We start from the raw sequence: 24,656 nt of genomic DNA on the forward strand, positions 1-24,656 counted from the left end.
ACCACTTAGAGGCTACAAAACAAACTAGATGACAAAATCAGACTCTTATATTTCAAACCATGCATTTAGACATGCCACATTTCTGTATGCTTACCACTGATCAGAGATTCTCCACTGAAAATAATAACTGACTCACGGCGGGCGGTGTCCACTCTGCCCTGCAGACAGGCAGGCCCAGGGACACGTTCTTTCTCCTGCCCATTCTGCCCTTCTCCACTAGGTGGGGGGAATGCACTCTGTTGTCTGAGAATATTCCCATGGAGTTGATTTACATGTAAATGCAGGTAGAAATCTTATTGGTTGTATAGAAGTTTTAGAAGTAGTTTAAGGAGTCGTGTCAATCACAAGTATTGCATTTAGATACAGAGCAGGCACACCCTTTGCAGATACAGGAAACTATTTAAATTAAAAAGTCCTCAAAGTAACACCAAAATGTCCTTTAAAACTGTCCTTTGACACAAACACACACACACACACACACACACACACGTACCACAAATTAAATAAAAATACTAAATTTAAAATTTATTAGATTGTATTGAGAATATAATTATGTTCTGGTACACATTGGTGTTAAAAATGTATCAAAACAAAGAAAAATACAATTTGCAATGTTTTTTCCCTGATATACCATAAAGCATATTTATTTGGTTATGGCTATATATTTTGTGAACACACATACTCATATTCATCCGTTACCTGGCAGAAAGTTCATCACATGTCCTGTTCAAGTTGAACATATTTCAGGTATTTTTGGCATTATTTACAGCACTGAGTAATCTTTGCCAAGACTTGGCAGAAATGCCACATACCAGGATTTCTAACAAACCCCAATAAAAAGTATAAAACAATTGAAAGGCTTTCACAGATATTTACTATCACAAAACTCCTACTACTTATTAGACAAATGCAAATGAAATCAGGGCAGTTGTAAATGGACAGTTGAAGAAAAATGAGATTAGCTTATCGCTTGACATCAGGCCCACTTCACATGATGGAAGCTGTAAATTGGAGCGGTGGTCATTTGTGGAACAGGATAGGCTTGACCAGGCCTCTGAGGATCTTGGGCACGTGCACAGAGATGATTTCGGAGATCATCTCGGGGAAGTTCACCGTGGTCTGGAGCATCAGCGTCTGGACGTAGAGGTCGTAGGTGAACTGATGAAGCTTCTGCACAATCTGCTTCGGGAAACAAGGGGGGGGGGGGCACAGAGAGAGTTGCCGTTATAATGCAGACTGGTGTGTGTGTGTGTGTGTGTGTCTGTCTGTCTATCTGTCTATGTCTATTTCTGAAGCACCATGTAGTTTGGAAATGAGTCAGGAAGCACTGACAACCATCACTGTATACAAAATGCAAATATACTATATATACATATACCATACTGTATATTAAAATACTACGCATGGAAACCCCAAATCATAAGATGGAAAATGTCTTCTACAAATGTCTGCAGAAATATTTTCTACTTGGCTCCACACACCAGCAGTCTTATCGCTGTCCTTTTCTGAAATATGCTCAGGAGCAAATATAAGCCTAAATGAACTCCCTGATGACGTACACATGTTGCAAATGTTCCGGTCGGCTTGACCTTCACCAGGCATTGTGTGTGTGTGTGTGTGTGGGCGTGTGTGTGTGTGTGTGTCTGTGTGTGTCTGTGTGTGTCTGTGTGTGTGTGTGTGTGCGGCGCGTGTCTGCCTGAGATGAAAACATTGGGAATGTGGAGGAGGCCTGTGATTGGTTACCAGTTGCAGATAGTCCAGGAGCTGGGTGAGCTGGAACAGGCGCTCAGAGCGGTTGCCTTGGTCACGGTCGGTCACCACACGGTCCAGCTCATTAATGTAGGTGGTCCGCAGCTTGTCGAAACAGCCCTGGCTCTTCAGCCCTTCCGCTGGAACTGCGGGACACACACACACACATGGAAGTCTGAGTTATCAAGGAAATCATCCATTAAAACACACACACACACACACACACACACACACACACACACACACACACACACACACACACACACGCACACATAAACACACACGGACACACACACACTTGCACAGACAGATATAAACTGCATACACTTGGGACAAATTGACCATGAAACAAGAGCAGTAACTGGGAGATCCTAAACAGCATCAAACACACACACACACACACACACATACACACACACACACGCATTTGGAGCCAATTGAGCATGAAACAAGCAGATCCATGTGAACTGGCCAGAGAGCGCTCTGGGCGCCTGGACTGGACGCGCGGCACGTACTGAAGCTGAAGAGCAGCAGGGCCTTCATGCAGAGGAACTCCTCGCGGCTGACCCGCAGGCCACTGAAGCGCAGCGAGAGCTGTCGCAGACGCACACAGTCCTCATACATCCCCGACACATGCATCCGATTCCTGCAGGAGAAAGACAGAGGGAAGAGAGAAGTGGGCCAAGAGAGATGAGAGAGAAGACAAAGCAAATACAGAAAAATACATCAACATAAACAATGATATAATATATAAATTAACATATTTAAAATATATACCACATACGTACAATACAAAAAATATAGAGAGAAAAAAGAGAGGAAAGTGTGTGAGGGACTTGAAGTTAGCGAGAGGGTATTACTGTAAAGTGACAAACCAGACAACGTTACAGCACTGTTTCACTCTGCAACAATTAGATTCAAATCCACACCACCGTACTTTATCTCAAAACAACATCTTGTCTGCTAGCTTCTAATACGCATGTTCAATCATCACTCAGAACCTCAAAAGGGTTCTTCTGAAGACACACACACACAGCATCTTTTTCCCATCGATTGTGGATGGGATGCGATTTCAAACTTGCTGGCCTGGTAAGTCCTGATAAGAAATTAGAATGAAGGGTAGAGGATGGGGCATTAAGAAGGAGAGATCAAGAGGACGAGAGAGAGAGGTGAAGAGACGGAGGGAGGGAAAAAAACAGAAAGATCAGTGGAGAGAGTGAGAAGGGTAAGTAGATCAAAACAGCAAGGGAATAAGAATGAGAGAATAGAGGTGAAGGGAGAGAAAGGGATGAAGAGGCAGAGAAAGGCCCTGTATGTAACTGACCGTGAGAAAGCGTGGGAGAGGGAGAGATATCAGTGAGGGAAATGGGAGAGAGAGCGACTCAGGAAGGCTCCGTGCCAGCAAGACGCACAGACAGAGAGTGAGAGAGAGAAAGAGAGAATGAGTGAAATAGAGACAGAGAGAAAAAGAAAGAGGTAGAGAGAAAGAAAGAGAGACAGAGCAAAATAGAGAGAGAGAGAGAGAGAGAGAGAGAGAGAGAGAGAGAGAGAGAGAGAGAGAGAGACAAGGCCAGAAAAGGGTTGTACGGGTTACGGAGGGTGGGGGGGGGGTGGGAGTAGGGGGGGTCAGACACAAGGTTAGGCGTCTCCATTACCCACCCTGAGCGTGGGCCACTCTCCACACTGGCTGGCTAATGCTGTATGAAATTTCACCCCCGCCACCCAGATAACAGCACATTTGTATGCTGTCACACTCGCCCAGGCCAGCCGAGAAGCCTCCCTCTCCCTCTTGCCCGCCGCAGGCTGTCTGAACCACACGTCTAGAAAGCAGCCGAGCTGGAAGCCATAAGGGTAATGCAGGTAACGCACTCCACACACACACATGGACACACAGACACATACACACACCTGGCCCCAGGGCGTGGCGATGGATATGTATGCTGATGGCAGCACCCCTGCGATTGTTTGGGCTTGAGCGGCCGTCAAAACAGGAGGATGATGAGAGGGGAGGTGTGAAAGGGAAGCGTGAAAGACTGTCCAGGGGGCGGTGGAGGTGCTGCAACCGTGGCCAAACACTTAAGCACAGGCAGGTGCTTTTCAACACCTCAACACCTTTCAACACAACAGGAACATTTGTCTTTAAACATGCCATTTTCTTTTCATGTGTGCTATTTTTTTCATAACCGAGAAATAGTTGAGATTATGGTCATATTTATTATTGATATAGAGTTATATTATTTTTTTATTATTATTATTATTATTATTGTTGTTGTTGTTGTTGTTATTATTATTACTACTACTACTTTGCACAACTTTTACCAAGTTTGAGAACCTTTCAGGGTATGGAACTATCATTTTATGCATGAGAAGCTTTCTTTTCAGTGCTCGAGAATCCTTTTATCTAAAATGTCAAGGTCCGCACTTCAAAGCCAAAAGCCGTTCCGATGTCTTTTCCAAGCCATCCCTCGCTATCTAAATACTCCTCTTTCCAAGGATAAAGTTGAAGACTGGAGTCTCTTTTTTCATTCTTAATGAGCAAGGGAAAGTGAACTGCTAGGTGAGTGGGTGAGTGGACAAGACAGGACAGGACAGGAGAGGAGTGGAGTGGAGTGGCGCTTACTCATCGAAAATGAGGTCAGGGGCGAAGAAGAGTTGTGTGGCGTCAGCCTCGGTAAAGGACCTCCATCCTAGCCCAAACACCATGATCACCATCCACGAGTACTGAATCGCCATCATCTGGTCATCCACGTGCAGATTACGGAAACCTGTGGGTGGGTGTGGGGGGGCATTTTTAACTTGATTTAGTGCAAAATTAATTTGACGCTACTAGACTGCCTACCTTCTAATTTTGAAAATGTGTTGAGACCAATGGCTACAATGTTTGCCAGTTCTTTATTGAAACATAGCACAGTGTAAATGATCAAAGTCACAAAGACATAGTTGTAGATATTCAGAATCAAGAAAATACGTTGATACTTTCTATTACATGATAGTCATAACAAGAATAGCAAGATGGAAATGATTTTTAATGAATGAGGTCTCTGAAATTGCACACCCGAAGTGCCTGTGATATGTAGTATTATTGTCACGGGTAGGAGCATGACCCTTTCAGTCGATATTACACGAATTGGGTAGCCCTTTAGCATTATAATAACGGTTACCCGATAAGCTCAAAAATGACAAAACTGACAAAAACACAAATTCTTATATTGTGTTACTTTAATAAAATGGCAGTAGTATAGACCCTTTCAACAATAAAAACAAAAACAATGCTTGAACATTCTATTTGGTTCCCAATCTACTTCCTCTGCATTAAGATAACATATGGAATGTTAAAAAAGGAAGTCTTGTGGGGCCAACTATGATGCTGATAATGGAACTCTCTTGAAAGGGTCTATATAGTTGCGCTTACCTGGCACGCCCTTGGCCCACTTGACCACTGAGACCAGCTGTCTCTCCCCCAGCTGGTTGAGGCTGGTCAAGAGGGATGCAGCACTGTCCGGCTGGCCCTGGTCATGACCTGCGTTCACCACCAGGGGCTCGATGCGCTCCAGGATGCCCTTCAGTGTCTGGAGTGAGTGCAAGCTGATGGCCGCACTGGCGGAGGTGCTCTCTCCAGAGGGCCTGTTTGGGTCACTCCTCTCTGGGGGCTTCTGGGAGTCGATCATCTTCAGCTTCCGGGCTGCGATGGGAGAGACAGGTATCATGATGGGAGAGACAGACGGGTATCATGATGGGAGAGACAGGTAACATGAAAACCGTTTTAGAACACAGAAAAGAAAGTGATTTATGAAGCCACACGCATGACAATGTCCAATGGGATGTGTGCTGTATCAAAAATATCAATAGCAACGTGAAAAAGGATAAATCCACTAAATAATATGTGACAATTATAATCCATAATTTCATAGGAGCTTTTTGGTGCACAAATTAATCATGTCTTTTAGCTGTAGACACATAAATAAATTTCAGACAAAAACAGAAAGATACACAAAATCAGTTACCAAATAAAGATGATCTCAAAATTCTATATTTCATACTTAGATAGATAGATAGATAGATAGATAGATAGATAGATAGATAGATACTTTATTGATCCCCAAGGGGAAATTCAAGAAACTTGTAGTTTTCTATACAGATAATGTCTTTATATTTTCATTTAATCAAAGCAAATAAGACCTGAACATGATACTGGAATAAGTGATTTTTTTCTAGTGCAATAACTTTATATTATTTGAACCATGACTGCTTACATCTGAGTGTCATCCCCGACTCAAAACATCTTTTGAGGCGACACGAGGGGCAGTTCTTCCTCCTGAGCTTGTCTATGGTGCAGTCGTTTCTGCTGGCACACAGGAAGTTATGTTTCCCTGGAGAACAAAAAACAAATACTGTCTCACTATCTGGCCTGTGGCAATACAGATATGCTATTATGACATAATACAAAGAAGAAGAAGAAGAAGAGGAGGAGGAGGAAGAATAAGAATAGTTAAATTGAAGTGTGGTATAAGGAGTAGGAGGTACAGTTGGAGTTATTTTAATATATGCAGTGCAAAAGTAATTTAAAATAGTCAAAGTCCAACCCAGAAGACACTGTGCTAATGTTTAACTTTTTTGCTTTTTTAAATAATATCTTCACTCTATCATTCACTTTCGGTACATTTGGATGACTGAAAAGGTGCATGTCTATGATAGTGGACACGGTGCATTAACAAAAATAAAAAATTTGCAGATCATTTCCCAAAGCCCATGTTCTAGATAGATAGATAGATAGCTACTTTATTGATCCCCAAGGGGAAATTTACGTTCTACTACCTCTTAAATATGAGGTAGTATTTGCACATAACAACAACTGTTATTATGTGCAAATACCAAAGTCATTTACCAAAGCATTCCATTAAGCCAATGGAAAATGTACATAGTCTGTATGTACAGTGTTACTTTGACTGTGTTAAACACCAAATAACACTAGGACACCACATTGCTACTACATGTCCTTTTCCCATGGTGGTAAGTGTGCAGTGAAAATCCATTTGTTCTTTTATGTAGAAGTATAACTAAACTACTTACTATGCAACTACTAATTTGCACACATGTTGTGTCTCTGATCTTACAGCATGAACATGAGTCACTTTTATCCTATCATGAATTAGCCAACTGCTGTGAGAAGATAGTGTTGAAATCTAATATATGGATTTTTTTCCCTTTGTGTACAATCTGCTTGGTACTTGATCAGAAGAGGACTTCTGAAAAAATATTCTCCCAACAGACGTCAGAGCAAGAAATGTCTACCCAGATGTTCCTTCTATCTGACAGTCACATTTCCAGAATTTATCTCATATCTCAGCCAAAATAATAATAATAAAAATCACAGACACAGGGAGAAGCTAGTCCAGTAACTACACATGTCAAATGAATCCTAAAACGTGTATTTTGTCTTTTGCTGGTGTGTTTGGGTCAGACGGACACATCTTAGCCATAACAGGCAGGTGGGAGATAGTGGCCTGTGAACAGCGTGACACCACGCCACACCACACCACACTGGCTGACTCACCCTCGGCTGCACGCTTGAAAAACACTTTGCAGCTGCCGCATGTGAGGGCTCCATAGTGACACCCAGAGGCCACATCCCCACAAATCTGACAGGCCCTTGGGGTGGCCAGCAGGAAACTCATGGGCAACATGTCCTCCAGCCTGGGGAGTCCGCACGGGACAAAGGACAAAAAAGCACAAAACACAAAAACATCAATACAAAAACCCATCATGGCTGCTGCACAGGGATGCTGGAGAAAGAGAGAAAAAGAGAGAAAGAGAGAGAGAACTCTCAGATCCAAGCCAGTGTTATAGAGGGGAAGCAGCTTGTTACACAATTAGAGGTGACATGTATTCCCCTCCTGTGAGACCTGTTACAGCAGAGGTGCACATTGAACAAACCGGAACAACAGTATAGAGAAACATCAGTAATGGAAACAGAGGGTAAGCAACTTAAGGTGGCACACCTAATCCTTTGGGAAGAGGAAGCAAGGCTACCTGGGGGTGTTTACAAGAGCTTGCCAGGCTCTGTGGAAGCAGTGGCCCACGAACACAAGCAATAATGACAACATGGCCTCTGTCAGCCACAGCAAAACAAAACACATGTCATCATCTTAGATAAACAGGAGTAGATTGCAGGAAAATACTTGTTATATTCTACTAGATAGATCAAGAATGATCCATGATAAAGAAAAGTAGATGTAAAATAAAACTGAACTGCACAAATAACCTACACTGAGTTGAACAGAGGTTCAACATAATTGTTTGTGATGGCTTCTCTGATTCTTAAAAATAAATGTTGCCATCTCCCTTGAAAGACACGTGCGCACCCACACACACAGAAGTTAATGCGATCATGATAAGATTATACAGTAATTTGGAAGACGCCCAGTACATGAGTACATGTTACTAAAGTCCAGACTGAGACTTCGCCCATCAGAAATTACTTTGCACAATTATGCAAGAACTACAGGCTGTAATACTAACTGCATGCTGTTTTAATATGTAATGCAATAGTGCAATCGGTTCCGAGGTTCATTCTTACACGTGCAATTCGTCATTTTAAAATATCATCACGAAAAAGCTCAAATTTGAAAAGTATTTTAAAGGACCCATTTTATTACCGTGCAATAAAGTATTTTTAGTCAAACGAGGATGTTTCCATAAAGTTACGAAATCCCTTCAGAAAAGTTGCCAGCTACGCTCAGGACACAATCAAGGCATTGTAGAAGAATTTAAGAGGAATCAGAGGAATTTTAGACCACTACCTGAAGCCCGGGGTGAGGCCGTTCGGCCCGGTTGTCCACTCACATGGCCGGGGAAGAGAGGCGGCGGCCGGTATCCTCCCATACATCCCTCCAGAATAATAGGACTCAGGGAAATAACCACTAAACGACAGGGGAGCTCCACGCAATGTGTAGTCATTGCAGTTCCGCAAAAACAAATCATAGGTAGAGTAGTTTGTAGAAGGAATATTGCAGTGTCTTGAGGGTTGGCTTGCTACCTTGCCTGCACCGTCCCAGTTTTGGCGAGCACTTTTCCAGGGCTGGGTGGAGTCCTCCAGACCAGTTGTCACTGAGTTCTGAGTAAAGCAATTTCTGGACCATGCATCATCAACATGCAGTCTGGTGTTTGTGCTCAGTAAGTCTTCAAACTGAGGCGCTGTAGCCTCTAATTCGTTCATACTTTGCCCATGCACACTCGGGCTAGGCTTCTGTGGGGGTCCTGAGGCATTGTAGGGCTGTCGGCTGTCTGATACCATGTCCGTGGCTGTGAACTGCAAAGTCGCCATACCAAAATGAGGACTGTCTCTATTTCTTTGAAGAGTTTCAACCAAGCCAGGCGAGTTTGTCACTACTAACCTCCTACCTTCTCTCAGATATCGGAAATGTGACGATTTCACACTGTCAGGCGACTTTCCAGTTTCGGGCAACTCCAATGACGCGTGGGCGCATTTGTCCTCACTTTGGACGTTCTCGGTGAAAGTATGGCTCGTCGAGGGCTGATCCATGTCGTAATTATCCGACTCCGAATTTAGTCCAAGGGATAGGGAAACTGCGTCGCACAGTTTATTGGTATCTTCTGAGGCTACAGTGTGAGGAAGATCACGGGAAGTGCTGCTGCAGGCGCGCGCATCAACTCCATGCGTAATCGCCACTCTAGGTTCAGAAGTGATGGATTGGCATTTTATGTCAGACTTCCACTCGTCCATAGCGAAGCGCGATAACCTGTACATATTACTGACTACCTGAGACTCATCAGAGAAACGGTTTGGAAGAGATAATGAGCTGAGTTGGTGTGAGAGATCCCTGCAGAGCAGAGAATCTTCGACTCAAGGCTGCGCAGCGCTATCTGACTAACCAGACGGTGTCCTTCTTTAACCCTCCAACCAATGAATTTACGACAGGTCCCCCTGCTTCGACCTCGTCCTTCACTGACCAGCCTCTGGCACGTTTCCCGTTCAGTCTCAGTTTTTGATACACCCCCCAATAGCTTCTAAAAATACTGTGCAGTCAGGGTGATATATAAGACACACTGACCATTTGTTTTTCCCCATACAAATATTGCATGTACACATGCTGTATACATAGTAGGCTAGTGTGCATAATGTGTGCACAGGCATGCTGGGTGGAGAGAGTGAATTTGTCTGTCATTTTTGTAAATTCTTTGCAAACTGCAGAGCTAGTGTGGGATTTCTCTGTGTGAGTGTGTCTGCACTTTGGCAGTCATATAATCTGACTATCTCCAGCTGGCTTCTTCAACCCAAACACACACACACACATGCACACACTGGCCCATATTCTGGTTTCATACCAAAATGACACAAACGCTAAACAAATTGGCATAAAATGTTCACAGCGCAGACAACACAGCTGGATTATGTCTGCCACATGTGTGAGATTTGTACAAAAGCAATTTCAACTTGCAGCACAGTGTTTATTGGCTTCTATACAGATCCAGCACAGTGACACAACCCTAATAAACTAGGTCACATGTTGCCTTTTGGGAACACGGTGTTTGTTTATCTGCAGTTAGATTATACAGTCCATACTACAGATGTTTCATGCAAAGGTGTTTCAGAGGATGGCAGAAACGATTATCAACATGTTTTAAGACATGGCATTCACATGATTTTGTAACTGGGGTCAAAGCATGCTGTGAAAGGGCAAAGTATTCTCCTCACACATCAAGTATGTACTCACAAATTAATCATTCACCGTTTTGATAGTCTCCAATAAACAGAAGGGGAAAAAAACAACAACTGATTAAGTCACTGAAGTAACTGATTAAGGAACTGAAGTAACAACTTATTCATAAACATTTAGTGTTCAAATCTGTATGTCTATGTATGTGTATGTAAATCTGAAGGTATTAAAATACACTGTAAACTTTTTCAAAATCATCATTTAAAAGGTACAGGTCCTCAATTTTAATCCCATAAAGCAATCCAAACTATAAACAATCCCCATTAATCAACACAGTCAGGCGTCTGAGCATGGATGGAGTATAGCTTGCTGAGCCCAAATATCAACAACCTGAAACCAAATAACAGACTTTACCTTTAAATCATGTAATACTACAACACACAGTGTTTTTATTGTCCCCTTCAGCGTGCCATACACACGTGGTAGAGCAAGAGGAAGTACATTTCCTTGGAGTTTTATGCATTTAGAGAAATCACTCTCCAAATGATTATATAATATCACAACATGTAATTGTTGTAAATATACGGTGCACATGTGGAATATCTTATTGCACCAGAACTTACTTAAATAGTTCTAAAATAATTCAAATAATCAACAGGTGAAAATATGCACCTGTGATAGACACTTTAGCAAAACATCCAACAGACCCAACCAACATTACAATCACTGGAGGCTCTACAATCTCTGATTACCAGGCATAACTCACAATACAGCAACACATGGTTTGTAGTCTTAAATAGCATAGTGTTTTTTTCTTCTCAACAGATTTAGCACTACATCATACACGGTCATAGTCGCAATGCAATCAACTCTCACAGTGCCATTACATAGACTCAAACTCGTCGATGCGCTGCTTTGTGTTGCCTTGCCGAATCTGACGCAGGGTCTTGTATTTGTCTCTGCCCGCCTTTACGTTCTCATCGTGGATCAGGTCATTCGGGGTCTTCTTGCTCTCGTCACGAGCGTCGGCCAGCTCGGAGCTTAGCGCCTGCGTGAGCACATCATGGGAAACAAGCAGGGCTTAGTGAGAGAGGTATGCTGTTGGGCTAACATGAGTGTGACCAAAGATCAACTTCAAGTGTGTGTTGTTTATACTCCTTTGGAAAATATTTACATGTTGTTGTAGCCACAGCATTCGGAGGCGGCAGTTTATAACTCTCATAGTGTAGTGGTATAAGCACAGTGGTCTGAATTTGAGGGGGTAATAGTAACAATTTATCATTCAAGGCCAACAAAACAGGGAGAAAGTTGTGCTGTCCTTGAAGGAAAGGCTTTTGTTTTTTGACTTCATAGACTTCAGGAAACAGGAAGGTTGGGTCTGTGGAAAACCAGGAAGGTCTACTCTACCTCCCCAAAAATGGACTTCAAAAATGGTGCAAGTCAAATGCTCAGTCGTGCCAATGCATTTAAATGGGAAAATTCCACATATTTGAGGATGAATTTGTTCAAAATGATAAAATATTATTGGCTTTTCAGGAATATTGTGAAAAGCTGGTGGTAAGCCATTGTATTACAGTTCTTTGCACTTTTTTCTCATATCAGTGTGCATTCATTGTCCTTGGGAACAGAACCCATGACCTTGTAGTTGTTAGCACCTTCCAGTAAGTTTTCCACCAATTGACTCATAGGGTAATTTACATAAAGCCTTTCCTGAGCCCTTTAGCAGACTGTTGTGTAGCACAAGTATTCAGCTTTTGTCCCTTGGCTAGCCACACACACACACACACACAGTGCTCCTCACTAACAGGCTTTTCTGCAGGCGTTCATTCCTGTGGGCCTTGGTCATGCACAACACACAGACACACACACACACACACACACACACACACACACACACACACACACAGACACACAGACATGCACACACACAGACACACACAGACACACACACACAGACACATACACACAGACACACAGACACACACACACATACTCCTCACCAGCAGGCGTTTCTGGAGACGCTCGTTCTTGCGGGCCTCGGTCATGCGCTCCTCTTCGCTGCGGTCGCGGCACGTCCCGGTGGCGGTCAGCTCGGCGCTGGCCTCGGCGCTGCTCTCGTCGTTCTCCTCATGGTCGTTCTCCGCCTGGTGCAGCTCCTGGATGTGGACGCCCATTAGCTTACTCTTCAACTTCTCTTTCATCCTCTCCAGGTCACTCTCAAACAGATAAGCCTGCCGAGATACTCATACACACAGACAGTCCGATCAACTGTGCTGCCACCTGCCTCCGTGCTCCCAGTCATGGTCAGAATGACTTCAAAGATGTAATTCTTTTTTTGTTGTTGTCAGTGGGCCTTTGAAGTTATTTCCATGCGCTATTACTAGCAGGGCACACTTTCATGTCTGTTTGGGTTGGAGCAGCATGATGCTAACTATGGATGGGCTAATGTCTTTCATTAGCTTGTCAGGCTTTCCCTCTAGTAAGATTGTCTGGCTTTCCCTCTAAGCAGTTTTTGCAAAGGTGAACAAAGCCTCTAAAAGTGCTTGCACAGTCTGACACCGTTTTGTCTCTTGCCAAATAAAGCTACTTGGATCCAGCAACAAAATCAAACAGAAGTGAGATCAGGAAGTACGAGTACTGCTTGACATAAAGCATTTCCCAGGAATATGTCAGCTAATGCAGAACTCATCATTATGAAACACATGCAGCAGAGTGATCCAAAATGACATATTCCAAAGCCTACAAAGCAAGCTAGCACAAGAAAGAATCTAGCAGCAATCTGAAAAGTGCATCAAAGCTCCCTTTCTTGTTATTTTGATTCCATCTGCTTTTCCTTAGTGACAGAGTCAGTGTGGAGTGGTGCTACTTAAAATTAGATGTAGAAAGAACACTATCACAATAACAAGACTTAAGTATTAAAAGGACAGTGATTGGATGTTTTGTTCTCTAATGTCTAATATTGAAACAAATGTATTCCTTTCATGTGTTCTGGTCCCTTGGGGAAGGTGGAGAAGCGAGGGAACCCTCACCCTTTTCTGCCACTTGCGGGCCTCATCCTCCTTCTTCTTCTTGGCGTCCTCGAGGAGGGAGATCTTTGAAGTGAGTGCAGCGAGCTCTGTGGCCTGCAGGATTCAAAGCGAGAGTGGGCAAATTATAATTGCTCCGGTGGTCTGACTTACAGTAGTAAGTGTGCTTTCAATCCACCGAGGGAGGCCCAAAGGTCTCAAACGGCCCTCATGTGACGCTGGGTTTAGCGGGAGGATCATGTTTAAGAACTGAGGGGCTGGGAGTTACACTGGTCCCACTCATTTGGCTTGCAGTCCCATGTGCAACCAAAACAACCGAGTTATATAATACACAGCAAATGTGACATAACACTTGCTGAAAAACTGTGACGTAAAAGTAAACGGAAGCCATTGCTACAATTTTACAAGGACTTTGTGCCTATGTGTCTGCTCTTTGCAATGTTTGATCAATGATGACAGTGTTTAACGTAAATAGGAATTCTCCATTTGGCCATTTTTTACTCACGTGATTTAAGGTCATGGCTAAAAATACTTTCTGAATGTGATGGAATTCACAGTAAGTGATTGTAAAAGTATTGTAAGTTCAAAAGGTAGTGATAGTGCAATAGTATAAAGCAATAGTGAAGGACGGAAACACACGTAGGAGATGCAGTCTCTCTGTCTCACATCCTGTGGTTTGCCATCCTGCCAGACCTGCTATATGACTGTCACTCCAATATGTCAGAGTGCACCAGCGGATCTCTCTCCTCCCACACTTGCTCTCTTACATGTGAGGCATTTCACAAACCACTCTGCAATGTCAAGATGCCCTCAGCATAGTGGCCAGTGGAAAATTAAAAAAAATGTCATGCTCAGCTGTTTTTTTTCCCTCATTTTCCAGGGTATGGTAACTATGACTTTGATATTGCTAGGTCAATGTCATGCCTTGAAACATTTTCTATAAAAGAGAACACAACTAGCTGATGATACATGTTCTCCAAAACAGAACTGTTAAAATAGGACGGATGCAACACTATGCAACGGTTTGCTACTTTAGTTTGGTTTGCTTTTATAGGCAACTCGTTTTAGGGTCATCTTCAAATTAAAGTTGTTGGTATGCCATGTCAAGGATATAAACTCTCCAGTCATTCCCAAAAGCTATCCAGAATATACACTACAGAGTTCTGTGTTCCAGGCTAAAACACTAAAATGTTTTCTCTACATCACTTACAACTTACTTACAGCGTAGCATGTTATTAATGTGTTGGTGTAGTTTGCAAGGTTTTGGCACATCCTTTCAGAAGTTATCTTACTAAGGCCACTCCAAAGCTCCGCATTGTCGCTTCCACAAGTTTCAAAAGAGTTCCACAAAACAACGGTAGATGGAAACATGACTTGAGTTGACTTGACTTGAAAGTAACACCTATATGCCTTAAAGCACAGAACATTTCTTTGCCTGAACTTAGACATTTCGGTAACACTTTACTTGACGGGTGAGTTCATAACACATTCATAGCAGCTGTCATAAACTGCACATAAAGCATTCATGAACAGATCAAAAACGTCAATGCTGCTTTGAGATTGTTGGACTTTTATTTTGACAAGTTGTCGTCTTGTCTTCCACATTCATGAAAGGTTTGGTATGAATGTTGAATAATGTCGCATGAAACAGTCATGAATGCTTTATGTGCAGATTATGACAGCTGCTATGAATGTGTTATGAACTCCGTTAAGTAAAGTGTTATGAACCCGTCAAGTAAAGTGTTACCGACATTTCCTCAGTCACTATGAATAATAGCACAAATGTATGGCTGAATTCCAGCACAGTGTCTGATAACTTTAAGGCCTGCAGCCAGACAGCATGACAGGGGTGTGGTGAGGTGAGAGCAATGTGGATGCACTACCAGGTTCTCCTGGTTCTTGAGCTGGCTCTCGGACTGCTGCAGCAGTGCAGTCTTGGCCTCCTCTGCCAGACGCCGGTCCTTGTCCAGACGCTCGGCCTCTTCCTGGGCGAACTTACGCTCCTTCTCCAGCTCCAGGGCTCGCTTGGTCTGCTCCTCCAGCTCTGTGGGAGCATGATCACACACACACACACACACACACACACACACACATATATATTACACATATACACAGGGCCTAAAGAAAGGAAAGTGTCTGTGCTACTTTCAAATTGGACACACACATACACACACACAAGACATTTTACATGAGATCTTGACATATCCAAATACTTCAAAAGCATTACTGCCATAAGAGTGGAGTTTGTTTTATCCCTGCTTTGTGCAGTATGTCCTAAGGTACAGTGTAGATATGAGACCTTGTGGCTCTTGTCACATTGATGCATTGATGCCACAGTGACAGATGACGGACAGATAAATACAAATGTCTCTAGACATGAGACAGGAAAGAGATGATGTTAGCGGTGCTTCTTCCTGACCCTCCTGGGCTTTTTTCGTTTGTTCCTCGATCTGTCTCAGCCTCTCCATCAGCTCCATGGTCTCCCGGGCGATCTTCTCCGTCTCCTTCTCTGCATTCTCTCTCTTCTTCTTCTCGTTCTCCAAAAGGGCTCTGTTGGAGAGATCAAGTTAAAGTTATTCTACATCAGTTGTATGTAAATGGTTACGGTTATGGCTATTTGGCTGAAGCTTTTGTCCAAAGTGACATACAAATAAAAACAATATAATTGTTTAAATATTAACAGTGAACAGTTAAAAAATTAACAGTGAACAGTTAAAAAAATGGTAAGACTACATTAAGGAGTTTTAGCAATAATAAACAATAATGTCAGTGCAATATCAATGATCAATAGCCTAACGAAAATAAACAAATGACAGGTGACAAGGGGAAAAAACTAAACGTGTATAACTGCACAATGGATTTACTGTAATAACCAAATCCACCATTGCTACCAATGTCTCACTAAATTTGACCATGTACTTACCATACATATAATTGACTCCATTGATGCATATGCTATTGTCTCTGGAATTGACCTAATTATTCTTGTTACAACATTAAATTACAGATAACGTATATGGTGGAGCAGCTGTAACATCATTGACTGACAATCGGTCAACCAGGGTACCATTCCTGCCACTGCAAGTCTGTGTCGCCTTGGATAAAAGTGTCTGCTAAATATCAGATAATGAATACTAAAAGCATAGAGACAAACTAATGATCCCTTCCCTTCATACACTGGAAAGAACCCCCTAATCATAAAATCCAAATAAAAAACTAATTTCCTTCTCTCTGCACAAAGTGTAATAATCACTCTCCATTAATGTTCTGTTCTCATTCATTTAGCCTTCATGGTAGTGTGAGTTAAAATTTCCTGACAATCTCTCAATCTGTCTTACTTACACTGCTATCAAACACCTCAGTTGTTCTTGTGAACTATACATGACTTAACACTGGAAAAAATATCCTTGTAATTATCAAACATTATGCTTGACCATGTAATTATCGTCCATGACTGACAACCAACAATATATCTGAGACAGCTCCAATATGATCTCTTTTGATTCTCTCTCTGATAGTGTCAATTAACTAAAGATGCTTTGATAGTACAACTGATTTCTTAACACAACTATTACATGGAGATCTTTATCCCCACCTGTTCCCTCAAAGGCTCAAACTATATGGGATCTCCCTTCACATTCACTTCCATTTCATATGCCAGTTCTTCAGAGGTGTACTGAGACTACTCACAACTCTCATTATTTTACCACTGAAAATGTTTGAACAAATCACAGAATTGGTGCTTATTAATAATCATACACTATGGTTCTGAATTGCATAGAAATCATAACACAAATTGTAATCATTGCATTAAATGATTAATTGATTGATTGATTGATTGATTGATTGATTGATTGACAATTGACCTTTTCCATACATATCGGGCTGGTTTAACCCAGGTTCTAGACTAAAAGAGAACTGCAGTGAAGATCTTGACTAAAAAACAACAGCTGATGTCAACCTGAAAGTGATTCATAATCCCAAATCCCAGTCGGTTAACCAGTGAACCATGTTCACACCAGAACAAAATCCCATTTCCATATCCAAACAAAGCATCCTTCTCTCTAAATCGTCTTCTCTGTGGTTGATTGAACAGCCATTAAACATTAATCTGCTGGGAATACTAGGCAGCCAGTGTTCTTCATCATTGTCAAGACGTCTGATATGTTATGATGTTGCTGCACAGCTATTACAATGAGACTTTCCACTAGCTCTTACAAGACTGTGGTAGAACTGGATAAATAAGATCCAGCAAGTTAAAAGATTGGCATGGAATTTACTGAACCTCCAGATAAAAGATGCTTCCACATCCCTCTCACCTCTGTATTATCAGCACTCTGTCTGTAGTGCATTCTGTTTTAACACATAGGCCAGGACACTGAGATGACATTGAGAATTGGCCGATGTGGGAGGTCCCAACCGAATAGCAGATGGAATTTAACATCTATATTTCTTCATTCAAAGAATCTAAGCCACTGTGTATGTAAGAACCCAACAACCTACAAAGTCTGCATGCCATTAACTGAACGTCCAGTAACTGATTGCTCCACGTTCTCTTCACCTCTCCTGTTGTCTCTTGGTCTTCTCCTCCCTGGCCTGGGCCTTCATCTGCTGCACCTCGATGGTGTCGGGTTTGCGTCTGCGCATGTACAGGTCGTGGTTGCCCATGCACAGCGCCAGGATGCGCTTGTTGATGCGCAGTCGGGGAGCGTAGAACACAAAGTCCTGTGACAACACGTCCGGAAAAAAAGAAATGTCACTGAAACTGTGAGAAAGGTGTGTCCTTCTCCAGCATTACATTGGAGATTCTTTTAATTATTATTATTTATGTAATACATGTAATTTATGTATGTTGGATTTGTTAACTTATATACTTGATTTATTTACTCTACAATGGTTGTATATAATGAAGTAAATTTGCTTCTGCAATAACAGTAAAATACAAGCAGAGAGAGTTTAAGCGAGTTTAGTAATCAAGGATATTTGATACAAGTCTACAAAACAGCAGTCATGAAGAGGGTTTTTAGTGGTAGTGAATGCATACTGGAGATTTTTTGTCAATTGGCTTTATGACAAACTTCTTGTCGTTGAAGGAAATGTTCCTTATCTCGCTCCATGGGAATCCAATTTTGGGCGTCAGCCTGAGTGGAAGGAAGAGCAAAAAAATTGAAATAATTTACAAATCAATAGGCCTCAGACAGAATGAAAGTAAATCACTCCAGAGTTGGAGGATACAAGGCAAGGCAAAGCAAGGAACAATTTAGTCTCAGGATCAATGGCTGCTTACTTGTCTGAACGCTCGTAAATGTTGAGTCCCAAGGCATCAACTCCCAGCCAAAGCTCAGAGCCCTTCTTGTTCTTAATACTGAAGTAATTCACCCCATACATCTCCAGGTCCTGGGCAATCTTCAGGTATTCCACCATGGCATCCTCCCTTGTGCATTGCATGTGAGGAGAGAGACTGTGAACTAGTATTTATAATTCTCTTTAATCACTAGTATTCTTTGCCCTTTCATTTCATATGGTGCCTTTTATGCACATGCAAGTTTAGCTATTTCTGTGTTCCCACATCAGTCAACAGTGAAATTAGTGAGCTGGTACAGCGTGTTCTCCAGTAACAGCTATTGTAGCTTCTTCACACTGTGCAGTAATTCTGTCTCTTGCTGGAGCACAGGCCATGAGAGGGCCCAGCCAGACATCCCCAGAGTGGGCCAGAGAGGAGGTCAGCGTGCTCTATTCTGGGCTTCCTGCCTCCAGGATGCTGACATTTAACTGTCCACCCCTCCTCCACTTACAGTCTGACTGTCTGCCTGTCTGTCCAACAAAGGCTGGGACGTAGACAAAACTTAATCTTCTTTTCTGCTTACACAGCTGGTTTTAAGTTATGTTTTCACTCCTGGGTTGTAAAAATGTTTTTGGTAGAAGTGCCGGTGTGCTCACTAAAGCCAGGTGGGCAGGTGCCCACCGAGACTTCAAATATGTTTCACACTAATCCCCCAGAAATCTTTCAATATGACAAATTTAACAGTGTAACTGTGTAATTACTATGTAATTATTATTTTTTCTCCGACCCCAAGTAAAGTTTGCCTCTAGAAAAAAATATGTTAGGATGAGAAATTTCATGTGTTTATGCACATGAGCCAGTAAAACATTTTGCTTTTGGCTACAGCACACTCCTCAACAATAATATTGATGTAATCTTATGATAAATGTACTTTATATTGACATAAAAATCAATTGTTTTTGGCACAAAGAATAACTCCTAGTTATTCGCTTCAACCCAAACACATTCACTTCCATCAGTCCTGCCAGTGCTCAAAAACAATACACACACTGATATACTAGTTCTTCACATGAGCCTCTCACTTATAGTGATCGAAATCATTACAAGTACAACATGCCTCTATATCTAGTCCTAGTAAAATAAAATGTGTGGTTGTGAACTGAAATAAATACATGACAGAATCATGTATTTATATGTTTAAAAATAAATTTGTGGATTGTTTAAACATGTTTGTTTTGTCTATATATTTGTACAATATACTGTTGAACGGGGAAAGTCTACAAGCTGCTGCTGCTGCTTAAAGTTACATTACACAAGACCTTCTCATCAAGATGAAGCTCACCAGAACTTTATGTCCAACCACCTCTCCCTTTGGAGGTTCAAACCATCCAAACCATCACCTAATATCACCATCTCCTAATAGTTGATAAGTGAGCTTGCATGGCTTAAAATGTTGTTTCATAAAAATGTGGATATCCAAGACTCAGGCACACCCATGTTGCAATTCTACTGCTTTGCTCATGGTGGCATTGCAAACACTTCCTCAATCCTTGCGCTTAACTGAAAGAAAAATTGGTTCTGAGACAGAAGTCTCCTAACATAATTGTCAGTCTTCAATTTTTTAGAAAGCATCGGCTCTTCAGAAGCCTAATATATTCTGACATAGTCTAAAACAGGGATTCCCAAACTGTGGCACGTGTACCACCGGTGGTACGTGAGCTTCCACTAGGGGGTACGCGAGATGAAAAGGGCAATATTGGAAAGACATTTTTATTTAATTCTTTAAATGGTCTCTTTGTTCTTTGTGTTTCATAATGTTGTTCTCCACACTGTTGTTTAAGAGCTCATAGACCAGTTGCACATTTTGATTGTTATTTGTTATCATGGGCTAATTATGATGCCTGGAATGTGTCAATAGAATGTGTTACGTTTTTATGTGTCGAATAGTGGGGATATGCGAGCCAAGTCAGGATGTAGGTGGTGGTATGCGGGAAAAAAAAATTTGGGAACCGCTGGTCTAATATAACTCTCATTGCCGGTTGACTTAAGCAATTGTTCATGCCCACAATATGTGCAACATGGTAAGAGCTAAAGAATATAGGTGAAAAGTAAGAGTCTAGTAATGATTATGGACTCTTCCCTTGGTGAGCACTGTCACTGTCCGCCTAGGAGCCAAAGGCATTCCAGGTTAGGCTAAAAGCAGTGGAAAGGTACAGGGTGTCATGGTGAATGTCATGTCAATATGGCCAATGAGTCGCAAGGTAATTATTTAACAACAGTGAAAGCAACAAGTGGACAACAGTGAAAGCAAATGTCACTGACCTCTTAACGGTAAAAAAATAGGTTAAAGAAAAAATCAGAGATCCCATACAGATGCAGTTATAACAAGCATTCACTTAATATACAGTATTTCCTCTGATCCATATATGGTATGCATTTCCATGCAAAGTATTATGAGCTTTTATCTTTTTTGTTCCTATGCTAAAATAAAAATCTATCTTCTTTGAAGATACACAACTAGATTGTCACATTATTATGCATTCACATCTTAAGTGGGACATCCGGGTAGCCGTGGCCCACTGGTTAGCACTCTGGACTTGTAACCGGAGGGTTGCCGGTTCGAGCCCCGACCTGTGGGCCGCGGCTGAAGTGCCCTTGAGCAAGGCACCTAACCCCTCACTGCTCCCCGAGCGCCGCCGTTGTAGCAGGCAGCTCACTGCGCCGGAATTAGTGTGTGCTTCACCTCACTGTGTGTACACGGTGTGCTGTTTGTGTTTCATTAATTCACTGATTGGGTTAAATGCAGAGACCAAACTTCCCTCACGGGATCAAAAAAGTATATATACTTATACTTAAAAAAAAACTGATTGAAAAGGTATAATTTGAATATGATGAATACTGCAGGTGCTGTGGCCTACTTCAGACAGGAAAAAAACAGTACCTCACCTCAGCACGCCCTTATGCTGTCTGTGCCAGACCATGATACGTTCCTCCCACTGTTCTTTGGTCAGTTTGTGCTGTTCCAGCACTCTGTTGATGAAAGACACATACAATACTGTAGGTGTAACATATTCAATACATACTCTCCAGTATTTATATGAAGAAATATATTGCAAATGGACAACAGATAATTAAAGAGACAAGTATCACAGTACAAGTGCACTGTTTAGAGAGACAATTTATTTCCTCATTTGGATATGCTGGTAACACTAGGCCTACTATCTGTACGTTTGTACACAATTAATCAGTATAACTGATCAGTTAAACTCATATCTGTATACGTTTATTCATCATTTTATTGATCCTTCCTGTAAGTTTGTATACCTCTGAGGGAGCAGCTTGTCCCTGCATAGGTAGCCAGGGATGTGGTAGTCCTTGTTGTAGTCTGCGTATTTGGTCTGCACAGCATAGGAGGCCAGCAGTACAGCGGTCTCCGGGGGGCAGTAGATGTCATCGTTGAGGATGCCCTCTTTCACCTGAGTGGTGACAAACTCAGAAGTTTTGCACATTTGCTAGCAGCTTCTGGGCATTTTCAGATATATTGTTCACATGAAATGCTTGGTGCACAGAGGCCTAACCAAAGCCCATTGCCTGTGGTTTGTCACTAAGCGAGTTGTCAGTAATGCAGTTAGCAACATTTGGTGTGGGTCATGTCTCTCGGTGTGTGTGTGTGTGTGTGTGTGTGTGTGTGTGTGTGTGTGTGTGTGTGTGTTTGTGTATGTGTGTGGTTTTGGGGGGACAGTATTGTCGTCAATGTCGTCACCTGGAGGAAGAACTGCCGCTGTGTGGCCTCCTGGATGAGCTCTTCGGCTACGTCCTCAGGGTAGAACTTGGCCCGGAACTTGATCAGAAGTGGGTTCTCTTTCCTGACGTCCTGGGCTGTAACCTGTTTTGGAACAAAAGGGATAAAAGGCAAGTTGTGATCATCAGCTGGAAGACATTTTTAACTTAAAGCTCTTAAAGATCTTTTTCGTAACGGTCAATTGAGAACAACATATATTGAACCCTACATTCCATTGCATATCCATAACAACAGGAGAAAATACAAAGTCTGAAAAAAATCCTTTAAAATAACTAATCTCTATCTAATCCTCAAGTTAAACCTCTATCTTCTATTCAAGTTTTTTTCTTGTTCAAAGTCAGCTGAAAAATCATATTTTGAACATTAAACATTAAGACACCAGACACCAAAGCAAACCAACCAATAATCTGTGAACCAGTTCTGGCATAAGTGTTCCCAGAGTGTTTAAAATATCCTTGAATGTTACACAACATAAAGACGATCAGACACACAGAGCTTGGACCCAAGTACTAACCCGCTTATTGAGCTTGAGCCATGTCGAGAATCCCTTGCTGTCTTGATACTGGAGCCCGAAGAACCAGATCTCTCTCAACCCAATTGTCTTGACAATCTTCAAAGTGGAAAGTGGAAATACATGCACCTTCATATTCAATGGGGACAACTCACTAACATGGTCTTTTTGGCACAGCATGTATATACAATATAGATTATGCCATATGGTCGTACTGTAGAATGTGTCATACGGAATATAATACATACTTGGTCAAAGAGTTGTTTGCCTGTAGTGCTAGGCTGGATGGCAAACTCCAGCTCTGCATCCATTGTCGTGACACGTACATTTATCTGTTTAAAACAGAACAGCTTTAGGCCACAGAATGAGACATCAGCAGGCTACTGAATTACTACTGAGAAGTGGCAGCCATTTTCTTGATGTCTGTCACTGTTATTCATCTTGCCATCTGCTCTTTTTTTAGTGTTGTTGTCTTTGAACAGGCATCTCTTGATCATGGTTCCTTGCTAACGGTAGTATACTAAGCCAAATGTTCCATTCGTAAGCTGTTTGGAAAAGTCAAGGTCCTTGTTTAATCCAGATAGAACTTCAAGCAGAACAAATCATTAACTGCAAGGTCAAGGCAGTTTTGAGAGGAAAACGCAGAACAAAAAATTGTCGGCGTGGAAACGTCTCATTTTTCGCAGAATAATCTGGCTTTGGCTTCATGAATCAGTAACAGAGCTGCACTGATAAGACTTAGAGTTCTCATAAATCTGCAGCCGAGTTCTGGATTCAAAGGAATATGAATAACTCCCATCCTCTTTCAATATTAATTGAGCAACATTTATCAGATGAACTAGGCCAAATTGTTTTGTACATTATTGATGGAAAACATCCTTGTGTAATGTTACTACAGCACCCTTTGCACTCTTAAACAGCCTATACCATTCAATGTCAAAACACTTATTATGTCTCTGATGGAACTATAAATAATTGTTCATGTAGGTCCATCATAAGTACAGTGACATATTAATGGTAGGGTCCACAGGACCCACAAATAGCTATAGTCAACATTTTACATGATTAAACATGCGCCATTGTAACATAATTAAATTACTGCTCCTAAACAGATCTTTAATAGGTAAATAGGTACTTACAGACATTTTGGTATTTTTTTTATGGTCCTTTATTTCACAACAGTCTACCAGGTCCTGTTGCAGTAGTCCTCTCTCCACCAAGTCATATGAAAGTGCTTGCAATATTTACAAGGATTACCCTTCATTAAACCTGCCCATTGCATTGTTTAAAGGGACTTTTCCTCTCACTAATCCAATGGCAGCTGTGGAATCTAAGATTAGTCTCCAGTAATAGCAGTACTGTGGTTATGTTAAAAGAACAGTAGCATGCAACAGTTTAGCTGCAATGCAGTAAACCTAGTGTTAGTTTGTTTAATGTGTCAGTAAGAGATTGTAGGCTTATTAACTATAATGCTCACAGAATCCACCTTATTTAAAATATCGACTTCATTTCGGCAAAACTAGAGGCAATGTAAGATTAAAAATGTATTTAATGCAATAGGCCTAACAAGGGTCTGCTTCGATGGGTGTCAGTCAATAAATCAAAG

At 41.8% G+C, this 24,656-nt stretch overlaps 2 protein-coding genes across 2 annotated transcripts; both read right to left on the reverse strand.

Moving 5' to 3' along the window:
- Positions 1 to 591: 591 nt before the first annotated feature.
- On the reverse strand, positions 592 to 9,086 carry LOC143132489 (progesterone receptor-like). Its single transcript, XM_076292044.1, has 8 exons — positions 8,550 to 9,086; positions 7,304 to 7,443; positions 6,003 to 6,119; positions 5,162 to 5,431; positions 4,370 to 4,514; positions 2,265 to 2,395; positions 1,744 to 1,895; positions 592 to 1,179 (listed from the first exon to the last, which is right to left on the reverse strand). The coding sequence occupies exons 1-8, from the start codon at positions 9,071 to 9,073 to the stop codon at positions 1,021 to 1,023; spliced, it is 1,638 nt and encodes a 545-aa protein (XP_076148159.1). The 5' UTR covers positions 9,074 to 9,086; the 3' UTR covers positions 592 to 1,020.
- Positions 9,087 to 10,681: 1,595 nt separating this feature from the next.
- On the reverse strand, positions 10,682 to 24,566 carry msnb (moesin b). Its single transcript, XM_076292042.1, has 14 exons — positions 24,190 to 24,566; positions 23,299 to 23,382; positions 23,054 to 23,149; positions 22,501 to 22,623; positions 22,062 to 22,213; positions 21,684 to 21,767; positions 18,741 to 18,887; positions 18,498 to 18,594; positions 18,015 to 18,178; positions 15,873 to 16,003; positions 15,337 to 15,497; positions 13,457 to 13,549; positions 12,428 to 12,658; positions 10,682 to 11,475 (listed from the first exon to the last, which is right to left on the reverse strand). Exons 1-14 carry the CDS (start codon positions 24,193 to 24,195, stop codon positions 11,311 to 11,313), a joined length of 1,734 nt encoding a protein of 577 aa, XP_076148157.1. The 5' UTR covers positions 24,196 to 24,566; the 3' UTR covers positions 10,682 to 11,310.
- Positions 24,567 to 24,656: the final 90 nt, after the last annotated feature.

The sequence above is a fragment of the Alosa pseudoharengus genome, unplaced genomic scaffold (assembly GCF_046254945.1).
Source record: "Alosa pseudoharengus isolate Yale_2024_CS ecotype anadromous, Long Island Sound unplaced genomic scaffold, YU_APseudo_1.1 YU_APseudo_1.1_scf_19, whole genome shotgun sequence".
In the NCBI taxonomy this organism is placed as follows: domain Eukaryota; kingdom Metazoa; phylum Chordata; class Actinopteri; order Clupeiformes; family Clupeidae; genus Alosa; species Alosa pseudoharengus.

Excerpts from the sequence above, each read along its gene's own strand:
- msnb (XM_076292042.1), bottom strand. Across the intron at positions 21,768-22,061 it reads GACAAGCTGCTCCCTCAGAG|AGTGCTGGAACAGCACAAAC; the intron begins GTATACAAACTT and ends TTTCATCAACAG. Across the intron at positions 18,179-18,497 it reads CAATTGACAAAAAATCTCCA|GACTTTGTGTTCTACGCTCC; the intron begins GTATGCATTCAC and ends GTGTTGTCACAG.
- LOC143132489 (XM_076292044.1), bottom strand. The coding sequence starts at position 9,073 with ATGGCGACTTTGCAGTTCACAGCCACGGACATGGTATCAGACAGCCGA. Across the intron at positions 7,444-8,549 it reads GGCCTCACCCCGGGCTTCAG|GCTGGAGGACATGTTGCCCA; the intron begins GTAGTGGTCTAA and ends CGGACTCCCCAG. Across the intron at positions 1,896-2,264 it reads CCTGCTGCTCTTCAGCTTCA|TTCCAGCGGAAGGGCTGAAG; the intron begins GTACGTGCCGCG and ends TGTGTCCCGCAG.